Genomic DNA, 12,258 nt, shown 5'->3' on the forward strand with positions numbered 1-12,258 from the left:
ACTTGTTTACAAAATCAGACATAAAAATTCAAAATGTCACAGCACAGTATTATTGAAAAATTGCGTACTTTCTCATACCATAAAACTATAAAATAGATCAATTGGAATATAAATTATATTTAGAGCAGTATAAACAAGTCATGTCTATCTGAAATTTTAGTTTATACTGACTTTGCTAGTGTTTTTTATGTAGCCTGCTGTAAAACTAGACATATATCTAGATGAGTTGATGTACCCCCGGAAGACCTCAGTGTACCCCCAAAGGTACCCTTACCTCTGGTTCAGAACCATTGGTCCAAGTCACCATGTGGGGCCTGCTACCTCACTAAAAGTTTTGTAGTGCACTTTGACATACTGCTACTTAGTGCACATACAGCAACATAAAGTTTGTGTTTATGAACAATTAGACCATGGCAAACTGGGGTGTGACTCTACCCTTCAGTAACCTGCTGCAGTCTCACTGTCCATATGCACCCTGCTGACACATGTTAACAGACCATTAATGCGCTCTGAACTAGTCCCATTTCAAAGAGGACTGTTAACACACATCAACAGGGTGCACACAGACTGTTATACCATGGCAGACTACTGCAGTTTAGTTTCACACCCTGTCTTGCCATGGTCTAATTGTTCCTCAAAGTACCCAGTACCATTATCTTCTGCACCGTCTCTAGCGGTTTAGTTTCCATTAGTACTAATGACTCTGGTACTGGTAATTTTGATCAACAAGATCAACCCCACTGACTTTCTTTGCAAGACCAGCACTAACAGGGTCATTACTGATGAAGCTTCCCACCTCACAGTCAGTACCATCCTACCCAGTACCATATTGGTATTGTCTACACCTCCTATATAATAGCTAGAGACTTAGTGGTTTTGTCCCTCCCTGACTCTCTACTGTTCTCTCATCTGAGTCAGGGAGCATCAGGGAAGATCTTACCCAAATACACACTTACAGACAATTCTTATTAACTAAATTAAAATTTATTAAAAAAGAAAAGAGAGAGTGAGTATTGGTTAAAAGATTATTATACCTACAGACTTGAATAAATTGTCAGTTTCATAGTAGAGGTGGTGAGCTTTATCGTTGCAAAGAGTTCTTTCAGACTTAGTCCGCAAGTTCAGTCCAATTAAACTTGGGTGTAATAGTGTCATTGTCTATATTTCTCTTTGAAGGTTGCAGTAAACTGTTTATGACCTGCTTAATGGATAATTACTTTATGTTAATTGATGCAGCCAGTTACCTGTGTATACATAGGAAATAGGTAATTCTACTTCAAAGCAACTATACTTCACCCAGCAGATCAACCTGTTGAGATATATATAATATCAGGTTGATCTGCTGGGTGAAGAATAGTTGCTTTGAAGTAGAATTACCTATTTCCTATGTATACACAGGTAACTGGTTGCATTAATTAGCATAAGGTAATTATCCATTAAGCAGGTCATAAACAGTTTACTGCAACCTTCAAAGAGAAATATAGACAATGACACTATTACAGCTAAGTTTAATCTAAATGTTAATATTCCCTTTTGACCTCTGAATCAATAGCTATAGTAATAGAGAGGAACTATATGTTTACATCAGTGGTGGGCAACCTGTGGGACACAGGTTGCCCACCATTGATTTACATGGTTAAAAACTAACAAGACATGAAAACACATACCATTAGTATTACCTCTAATTCTCTAACAATACAGGTTTGCATTTCAAAACTCTAGTCTATTTAACATAGCTATGATACCTATTTGTAAGGAATAGCCTTAATTAGCATTTACATACTTCTCTAACATGACTTTAACGGTTGAATTTGGGTCATTTAGGCCACGTCCAGACTAGGGTATTAAAATCGATTTTAGATACGCAACTTCAGCTACGTGAATAACGTAGCTGAAGTCGAATTTCTAAAATCGAGGTACTCACCCGTCCAGACGGCGCGGCATCGATGTCCGCGGCTCTCCATGTCGATTCCGGAACTCCGTTCAGGTTGATGGAGTTCCGGAATCGATGTAAGCGCGCTCGGGGATCGATACATCGCGTCCAGACTAGACGCGATATATCGATCCCCGAGCAATCGATTTTAACCCGCCAATGCCGCTGGTTAGTCTGGACGTGGGCTTAGCCTGCAAGTTGCTTAAGCCTTTTTGGCCCAGTGTCACAGCTCCCAAATAAATAAACTGATTTTCAAAAGTGCTGAGAACTTGCTGTTCTCAGTAAAGTCAATAGAAACTGTTGGGTAGTGAACATTTTTGAGAATCAGGCCTCTTGGTACTTAAATATGAGACTAGAAGTCTACATTTAAGTTTCTGTTTTTGAAAATCTTATTATTTGACTTGCCAGAAGTCACAAAGGAGGTCTGGGGCAGAACTAGGAATTGAACCTAGTGTTCCTGATTCCAACTTGTTCGTTTACAAGACCATATTAGTTTAGTTCTTGTATCATTTCAATTTTTGACTTACTGTGCCTATAAAAGTTAATTGTTACTTTTTGACATATAAACAGCCATCTGAAGTGCTTATATGCTTGTTGTGTTTTATTTCTTAGACTATCATAGAGCTTTCTGAAGAACGGGACTGTCTTCATTTTCTACCTCATGCATCAGCAGCACAATCACCTTGTGGATCTCCAGGCATTAAACGCACTGAAAGCAGACAGCACTTGTCAGTGGAGCTGGCAGATGCTAAAGCAAAGATAAGAAGACTTAGGCAGGAGCTGTAAGTACATATTGATTGGGAATGAATCTCAATATGGGAATTGGGTTCTTGGGTCTTACAATATTGCTGACCTCACACAATACAGTACTCTCTAGGCCAATTGTCCAGTTTTCAATATGAAACTGTAGTTTCAAATGCATTTTGGAGCTATTACTGTTACAAAGAGAAGAACATTTCTAGAGTGTGAGAATTTTACTCTAACAGCCATAGGCGCCAATTCTGTGGGTGCTCCAGGGCTGGAGCACCCATGGGGAAAAGTTGGGTGCGGTACACCAATTGGCAGGTCTCCGACCCGGCCTCACCCCCCTCCCCTAGCTCACCTCTGCCTCTGCTCCACCTCGGCCTCCTCCCCGAGCAGGTGCTGTGTCCTGCTTCTTCCTGCTCTCTCCCAGCATTTGCATCGTCGTGAACAGCAAGCCTCGGAGGGAGGGGGGAGGAGGAGGAACGCAGCATGCTTGGGGAAGAGGCAAGGCTGGGGTGGGGATTTGGGGTGGGGTCCAATAGGGGCAGGGTGGCGGAATTTGGCTGAGACTGGGGAGGCCCGCTGTAGTTTCAGACGTGTGTTAGTGTGTATGCTCTTTCTCTTACTGTATGTTGATAATTCCTTTGATGTTTTAGCTATGAACATATCGACAGAACAATGGGTTGAACGTTTGAGTATGTTGTGGTTAGTTTGTGTCATTATGATGATGTAAAATGATTGTGAAGTGCTCATAAAAGTATACTATGGAACTTCCTCAGGATTCGCGTACTTGGGAACTCCTTGCGGGTTTGAGATATACTTGACCAGTCCTCAGTTGCCATGCAGTTCAGTGACTTACGTTGAACCTGTGGTGCCTAGTTGGTGTAATTGAGCCAATTCACACTCTCAATCGTCAGATAATGTAAATGCTTGTCTGTATGAGAAGTTAGTATACAGCAAGCTAGGAGGTGAATTTACAGCACAGTAGCTGCAACCTCACTAACTCCCTATGCGTAAATTCTTACAGCATCTTTGTGTGCTTTACCTTAGGCTTGGTAAGCCAGTCAATTGACCAGTCAAATAATGTTGTTCATCCGTTATTTGACCCCTCCCTTGTATCCTAAGCCAACAACTTGCTGATAATATAAAAAGTTCTGGACGATTGACAGTGTTGTGACATCACATCTCTATAGAAGTCCCTCTCTCCCTGCTCTGTTTCTGCTCCTTTTGCTGCTTATGAGTTGATGATTTTTGCTGCAGGGTGGAATGGCCACCTGCCCCCCTTATGTAATCTGGGAGCCTATAAGGGTCCTGGGGAGGAGAGGGCAGCATGCCCAAAAGCATTTAGATTGACTGGAATCATCTGGAACAGCAGCAGTTAGAAAAGAAGGCGGACGGGGCCCTGCCCCGCCCTCCCGCCCTCCCCCATTAAGAAGCTGCAAGGGAATTCCAGTGGGATGCATCTTGTGGCAGGACACCCACAGCCTGGCTCTCAAGACATGACTCCATTGACTCCTGCCCCAACTGAAGGTCTGTCGAGTCCAGTATTGGTGGACTCCCTGACTCGGGAGGATTTGGAGGATGAGCTTGACCCTGCCTCTATGCCGGGTAACTACAAGGCAGCATGGGACCTTATTGCCATCATGGCACAGTCCTTGGTCCTGGAGATGTGAGCTCCAGCACCGATGTAGACGCAGGCTCAAGTTCAAGCATTGTCAGCGGTACCTACAACAGCATCTATGATGACGACGCATGTGGCACCATTTCCAGCACCCTTCATGGCACCAATGGCAGCACTGCCCCCCCCATTCATTATCAGGGCAAGCCCATGATGTTTCGGCACCACTCTCCATCACCCCAGTACAGCTCCCTGGCACTGTCGGGCTCCGCCTTCCCCGTGGTTGAGCTCAGAGTACTCTTCCGAGTCAAAGGCTGAGTCTTTCTTTTGTCTCCCGACGCAGCCAGTACCGCTCGCAGTCCCGGCACAGCAGAGTAGTGGACTCGTCGGTACCAGCGGTATCCTGACCACAGCAGTGTCAGGGCCCAGTACAATGGCCCTTTTGGATTCCTTGGGCCTATCGTCAGGGCTTCAGGGCCATATCTGTGGCATTCACACCCTGTGCTCCCCCCTCGGCAACGTCAGTGTGACGTCACACCTCCCAGGGCTCCAGAGGGCCCGGCTCAGGATGAGGATTCTGGGCCTCCATACTCAGGCGCAGCACCCAAATCAGCGCCACAAGTTGTACTGGAGCCACCTCCAGCCATGAGGGGGACCGATGCACCCGACCCAGGCTCTAGGGAGCCAGAAGAGCAGGAAGACCCAGTCCCGTGGGCCTCCTCGGGAACAAAGGGTAGGAATTAATGGTAAATTCTCAGAACGGAGAGAGGTAACTAGTGGTGTTCCCCAAGGATCAGTCCTAGGACCAATCCTGTTCAATTTATTTATAAATGATCTGGAGAAAGGGGTTAACAGTGAGGTGGCAAAGTTTGCAGATGATATTAAACCGCTCAAGATAGTTAAGAAGAAAGCAGACTGTGAAGAACTTCAAAAAGATCTCACAAAACTAAGTGATTGTGCAACAAAATGGCAAATGAAATTTAATGTGGATAAATGTAAAATAATGCATATTTGGAAAAAATAACCCCAATTATACATGCAATATGATGGGGCTAATTTAGCTACAACGAGTCAGGAAAAAGATCTTGGAGTCATCGTGGACAGTTCTCTGAAGATGTCCACGCAGTGTGCAGAGGGGTCAAAAAAGCAAACAAGATGTTAGGAATCAATAAAAAGGGAATAGAGAATAAGACGGAGAATATATTATTGCCCTTATATAAATCCATGGTACGCCCACATCTCAAATACTGTGTACGGATGTGGTTCCCCCCATCTCAAAAAAGATATACTGGGACTAGAAAAGGTTCAGAAAAGGGCAACTAAAATGATTAGGGATTTGGAGAGGGTCCCATATGAGGAAAGGTTAAAGAGGCTAGGACTCTTCAGCTTGAAAAAGAAGAGACTAAGCGGGGATATGATAGAGGTATATAAAATCATGAGTGGTGTGGAGAAAGTGGATAAGGAAAAATTATTTACTTTTTCCCATAATACAAGAACTAGGGGTCATCATATGAAATTAATAGGCAGCAGATTTGAAACAAATAAAAGGAAGTTCTTCACGCAGCGCACAGTCAACTTGTGGAACTCCATACCTGAGGAGGTTGTGAAGGCTAGGACTATAACAGGGTTTAAAAGAGAACTGGACAAAGTCATGGTGGTAAAGTCCATAAATAGCTATTAGCCAGGATGGGTAAGGAATGGTGTCCCTAGCCTCTGTTCATCAGAGGATAGAGATGGATGGCAGGAGAGAGATCACTGGATCATTACCTATTAGGTACTCCCTCTGGGGCACCTGGCATTGGCCACTGTTGGTAGACAGATACTGGGCTAGATGGACCTTTGGTCTGACCTGGTATGGCCGTTCTTGTGTTCTTATGTTCCTCCTTGCTGGACGAGGCACTGGCGGACACCACCACCACCCTACCAATGATGGACACCCGGGAACACCCAGACCTTCTTACTAGTGTGGTCCTAAACCTCCAGGCGGATGATGTCACAGCGGAGTCAGACCCGATGGTGGACATCCTTGCCCCAGAGGGTCCATCTAGAGTGTCCTTGCCCCTGATGAGCGTGATCCAGTACACTACTGTGGTGTTCTGGCAGATTCCAATCTTGGTAACACCCACCGCTAAAATGGTGTAGAGATGTTACTTTGTGCTGCATAAAGAGTATGAACACCTTTTCACCCACCCACAACTGGGAACTTAGCTGGGTCGATGTGGCAAATCACAAGGAGTGGCAGGGGCAGCCAGGTCCCGCTCCAAAGTTACAGGACGCTAAGAAGCTGGATCTTTTTGGCTGAAAGGTCTACTTGACCAGTGGGCTCCAGCTTCGAGTGGACACAAGAACAAATGGAGATAAACTGAACACGAGGAAGTTTAGACTTGAAATTAGACGAAGGTTTCTAACCATGAGACGAGTGAAGTTCTGGAACATCCTTCCAAGGGGAGTAGTGGGGGCAAAAGACATATCTGGTTTTAAGACTAAGCTTGATAAGTTTATGGAGGGGATGGTATGGTGGGATAGCCTAATTTGGGCAATTAATTTGGCAATTAATCTTTGATTATCAGCAGGTAAGTATGCCCAGTGGTCTGTGATGGGATGTTAGATGGGTTGGGATCTGAGTTACTGCAGAGAATTCTTTCCTGGGTGCTGGCTGATGAGTCTTGCCCACATGCTTAGGGTTTAACTGACTGCCATATTTGGGTTTGGGAAGGAATTTTCCTTCAGGGCAGATTGGCAGAGGCCCTGGAGGTTTTTCGCCTTCCTGTGCAGCATGTGGCACAGGTCACTTACTGGAGGATTCTCTGCAGCTTGAGGTCTTCAAACCACAGTTTGAGGATTTCAATAACTCAGACATAGGTTAGGGGTTTGTTACAGGAGTGGGTGGGTGATATTCTGTGGCCTGCATTGTGCAGGAGGTCAGATTAGATGATCATAATGGTCCCTTCTGACCTTAAAGTCTATGAGACTGTGAGTGGCCAACCAGCAACCAACTAGCAGTACTCAGCCAGTATACTTTCAATGCCTGGAGCACATTAGCAAAGTTTCAGGAATTGCTCCCAACTGACTTGTGCAAGGAGTTTAATGTGCTTCTAGAGGAGGGCAGGGTGGTCTCAAGAACCTCCCTCCAGGCTGTGTTAGACTTGGCAGCTTGGACTATGGCCACTACCCTTATATGAGATGCAATGTGTGGCTGCAAGTGTCGGGTATACCACTGGAGGTCCAGAACACAATCCAGGACCTGCCCTTTGACAGAGCAGGCTTGTTTGCCCAAAATACGCACTCTCGCTTGCACAGTCTTAAGGACTCGTGGGCGACTCTAAAGTCTTTGGGGCTCCACACACTGCACCCCAAAGAAAACCATTTAAGCCTCAGGTCCCATCCCACTTCTATTCTGGGCCCCCGAGGTGAGACTCGTCCAGGAGATGGAGCAGGAATAATAGGAGACGCCTGTCATAGTCCTCCTCAGGCCAAGGCCAGGGTTCTTCAAAACAGCCCCTGGCCCGAAGCCAAACTTTTGAAGATGCAGCCAAGGATGGAGCACCCGTACCAAGCTTGGAGCCTTACCCACTCTTTGTGAATCGACTGTCCCACTTCTACCATGCTTGGTCCTAGATCACGTCAGATTGCTGAGTCCTCAGCATAGTGGACGTGGGATATTCTTTCCAATTCTGTTCCCTCCCACTCTCCTTCACCATCCTTCTTCAGGGACCCTTCTCATGAACAACTCCTTCTGCAGGAGGTGCAATTGCTTCTCACTATAGGGGCAATAGAGGAGGTTCCTCAGGAGTTCAGAGACAAGGGGTTTTACTCCCGCTATTTCCTCATCCCCAAAGCCAAGGGTGGGCTCTGGCCTATCCTGGATCTGCGAGACCTCAGCACATTCATAAGGAAAGTGAAGTGGTCTCCCTGGCCTCCATCATTCCTTCCCTGGATCTGGGAGACTGGTACACCGCCCTCGACCTGAAAGATGCGTACTTTCATATCTCCATTATCCCGGCCCATAAATGATTTCTTCACTTTGTGGTCAGTGGCCAGCACTACCAGTTCAGGGTGCTCCCATTTGGGCTTTCGGCGGCCCTCCCGGGTATTCATGAAGTGTATGGCGATCATGGCAGCTTTCTTGTGCAAATGTGAGGGCAAGTTTTCCCGTACCTAGATGACTGGCTCATCAAGGCCAAGTTGCGAGCACAGGCTGTGGAGCATGTGTCTCTGGCTCAGGCCACCTTCCTCAGGCTGGGCGTCATATTGAACATGCCCAAATCTACACTAGCCCCGACACAGAGAATAGAATTCATAGGAGCTCTCTTGGACATCATGCAAGCCAGGGTGTTCCCGAGCCGCACTTCCAAGCACTCAGGGACATTATCAAGAACCTTCGCCGATTCCCCATGATGATGGCCAGAAATTGCATGAAACTGTTGGGGGATATGGCGGCCTGGGCATATGATGGCCTGCACATACATGGTCCAGCACACCAGACTGCGCCTTCAGCTTCTCCAGGCGTGGTTGGGGCAGGTGCACAGGCCAATCAGGGACCCACTGGACAGATTAATCACCCTCCCTCCCTTGCATTCGCGAGTCTCTCCGCTGGTGGCTGCAGCCACAAGTGGTCTGTGCGGGAGTACCCTTTCCTAATCCCCAACTTATGCTATCACTGGTTACAGACGCTTTGGCGCTTGGTTGGGGAGCACACCTGGGAAATATCAGAACCCAAGGCCTATGGTCCTACACAGAACTATCGCTGCATTTCAGTGTAAGGGAGATGAGGGTGGTTTGTCTGGCATGCCAAGTGTTCCAAGCCCGTCTTCAGGGCTCATGTGTGTCGGTGCTGATGGACAACACCCCAGCTATGTTATACATAAACAGGATGGTGCTCGCTCCTTTCCCCTGTGCCAGGAAGCCCTCGGGCTGTGGGACTTTTGCATTGCCCACTCAATACACCTAGAGGCGACGTACCTTTCAGGAGCGCAAAACGAGCTAGCCGACCACCTCCACTGCTTGTTTCATGGTCATGAATGATTCGTCATGGTGGACATTCCACTCTCGATTTTCCAGAGGTGGGGCTTTCCTCACATAGACCTGTTTGCGATACGGAGCAACAGGAAGTACCAGTGGTTCTGCTCGCTTCTGAACCAGAGCCCAGACTCCATTGCGGACACCTTTCACCTTTCATGGACGAGTCATCTGCTTTACATTCCCGCCCTTCCCTCTCATACATAAGTCCTCCTTAAGGCTCACTGGGACAGGGCTTCCTTGATCCTCATAGCACCAGCGTGGCCCCGCCAGCACTGGTTTACCATGCTGTTGAACCTCTCAGTGGACCTACCAGTAGCCCTTCTCGTGTGCCCGTCCTTCATCGCACAGGTCTATGGCTGTCTACAACACTCCAACCTGGAGTCCCCCCCCATCTCATGGCATTGAAACTCCATGATTAAACCCACTCAAGCTTTAGTGTTCAGACTCAGTTAGGGAAGTTTTGCTGGGAAGTAGGAAACCCTCCACTCGTGCCACATACTTGGCAGATTGGAAGCGGTTTTCCATCTGGTGTCTGCAGATGGGCAGCCCTCTGCAGCAAGCATCAATTCTCCTTGTTTTGGACTACCTACTGTACCTCAAGCAGCAGGGGTTGACAATATCATCTATCAAAGTATGCCTGGCTACCATTTCGGCCTTCCACCGGGGAGCAGCAGGTAGATCAGTCTTCGGAAATCCCATGGTGAGCCGGTTTCTCATGGGTTTGGGCAGGCTTTGTCCCCAGGTGTGACAGCCCATTCCCCTCAGCCGCTCTTTCCGAGCTCACAAGTGGTCCCTTCGTCGAGACGTAGTGCGCTCAATCTTCCAGCTCTGGGGTCATCCCCAGATAGACCTGTTTGCTTCAAAGGAAAACAGGAAGTGTCGGCGGTTCTACTCCCTCCGGGGCCACAGTCCGGGGTCTCTGTTGGAAGCCTTCCTCCTGTCCTGGAGGGAAGGGCTGCTCTACGCCTTTCCTCTGATTCCCTTGACCCACAGGGTAATTCTCAAGATCTGCAGGGACCAAGCCCATGTAATCCTGGTAGCACCGGCATGGCCGCTCCAACATTGGTATGTGACGCTGCCCTTGCTGCCGGACCTGATCACGCAGGACCAGGGCTGCCTCCGCCACCTGGACATGCAATCACTCCCCCTCACAGCCTGGATGCTCCATGGTTGAACCCGGTGGAGATGCAATGCTCCCAACAGGTCAGAGGGGTGTTGCTCAGTAGTAGAAAATCTTCTACCAGGGCCACCTGCCTGGCGAAATGGAAACGCTTCTTCATCTGGTCTGGTCAGCGAGGGCAGGAGCCGTTGAGGGCCCTGATTCCCGTTATCTTAGACTATTTGCTCCACCTGAGACAGCTGGGCCTTTCCCTCTCCTCAGTTCGAGTTCACTTAGTGGCTATCTCGGCTTTCCACCCGGGGGAGAGGGGCACCTCGGTGTTCGCAAACCCGCTGGTTGGCCATTTCCTCAAGGGCATGGGCAGGCTGTTTCCACATGTCCGTCAACCAGCTCCTACCTGGGACCTCAACCTGGTCCTCTCCGCCCTCATAGGGCCTCCCTTCGAACCCCTGGCTTCATGCTCTCTGCTGTACCTGTCATACAAGGTCACTTTCCTCGTAGTGATCACCTCGGCCAGGAGGGTATCGAAGCTCAGGGCGCTGACATCCGAACCCCCGTACACTGTCTTCTAGAAGGACAAGGTCCAACTTAGACCTCACTTGGCTTTCCTCTCCAAGGATGTCTCCCAATTCCACATGGGACAAGATATCTTCCTACCGATGTTTTATCCAAAGCCACACTCTTCCAGTAAGGAGCGGAGGCTGCATTCCCTGGATGTCTGCAGGGCTCTAGCCTTGAACTGAGAAAGCCGTTTAGACGGTCAACCCAGCTCTTCATCGCAGTGGCAGATAGAATGAAGGGGCTCCTGGTCTCCTCTCAGCAGATCTTTTTGTGGATCGCGGCCTGCATATAGGAATGCTATCGTATAGCAAAAACCCCTATTCCTCCAGTTACGGCCCACTCCACCAGGGCACAGACCTCCTCTGTGGCGTTCCTGGCTCAGATCCCGACTCAGGAGATTTGTAGAGCTGCCACGTGGTCCTCCATCCAAATGTTCACGTCGCACTATGCCATTACGCACCAGGCTACGGATGATGCCGCCTTTGGTCGTACAGTACTCCAGGCGGCAGTGACCTCTGACCCCACCACCTAAGGTTAGGCTTGTGAGTCACCTACTTTGAATGGACATGAACAACCACTCAAAGAAAAAAACAGTTACTCACCTTTTAGTAACTGTTGTTCTTCGAGATGTGTTGTTCATGTCCATTCCAATACCCACCTTCCTGCCCCTCTGTCGGAGTGCTGGCAAGAAGGAACTGAGGGAGTAGAGGGTCGGCGGACCCCTTTATAGGGCACCAGGGCTGACCCTATGGATGCTGCTAGGGGAAAATCTTTCGGCTGGCATGCACGCGGCATGCACACACCTACTTTGAATGGACATGAACAACACATCTCGAAGAACAACAGTTACTAAAAGGTGGGTAACTGTTTTTTCTTCGAGATGTGTTGCTCATGTCCATTCCAAATCCCACCTGCCTCGCCTCTGTCAGCATATTCTGGCAAGAAGGAACTGAGCAGGCGATGGGTCGGTATGGATTTATATACACCACCATGAAGGCACCACTTCTGGGGTCTCCGCAGCCGACCCAACAGGTACTGCTAGGGGAAAAACTTTCCGACAATCATGCACGTGGCATGTGAACACCTATTGGAATGGGCATGAGCAGCACATCTTGAAGAAAAACACTTATGAGAGGTAGGTAACTGTTTTTTTCCTTTTCGCTAGTAGACAATGCTGTCACCAGAGGTCCTCATTTCCAGCACAATCCAACTCCAGTGGTTAAAAGAACAACTTTCTATTGGTTGTGGTGAGACATAAAG

At 48.1% G+C, this 12,258-nt stretch overlaps 1 protein-coding gene across 10 annotated transcripts in view; it reads left to right on the forward strand.

Annotated features, from left to right (window-relative positions):
* CCDC88A (coiled-coil domain containing 88A) overlaps positions 1 to 12,258 on the forward strand; it is a 349,307-nt gene that overhangs the window by 150,103 nt on the left and 186,946 nt on the right. For all 10 annotated transcript variants that reach the window (XM_050951995.1, XM_050952002.1, XM_050952003.1 and 7 more), the window contains one exon: positions 2,546 to 2,715. In XM_050951995.1, the coding sequence (XP_050807952.1) occupies positions 2,546 to 2,715 (170 nt within the window). The remainder of the gene's footprint in view (positions 1 to 2,545; positions 2,716 to 12,258) is intronic.

The sequence above is a fragment of the Gopherus flavomarginatus genome, chromosome 4, assembly GCF_025201925.1.
Source record: "Gopherus flavomarginatus isolate rGopFla2 chromosome 4, rGopFla2.mat.asm, whole genome shotgun sequence".
Classification (NCBI taxonomy): domain Eukaryota; kingdom Metazoa; phylum Chordata; order Testudines; family Testudinidae; genus Gopherus; species Gopherus flavomarginatus.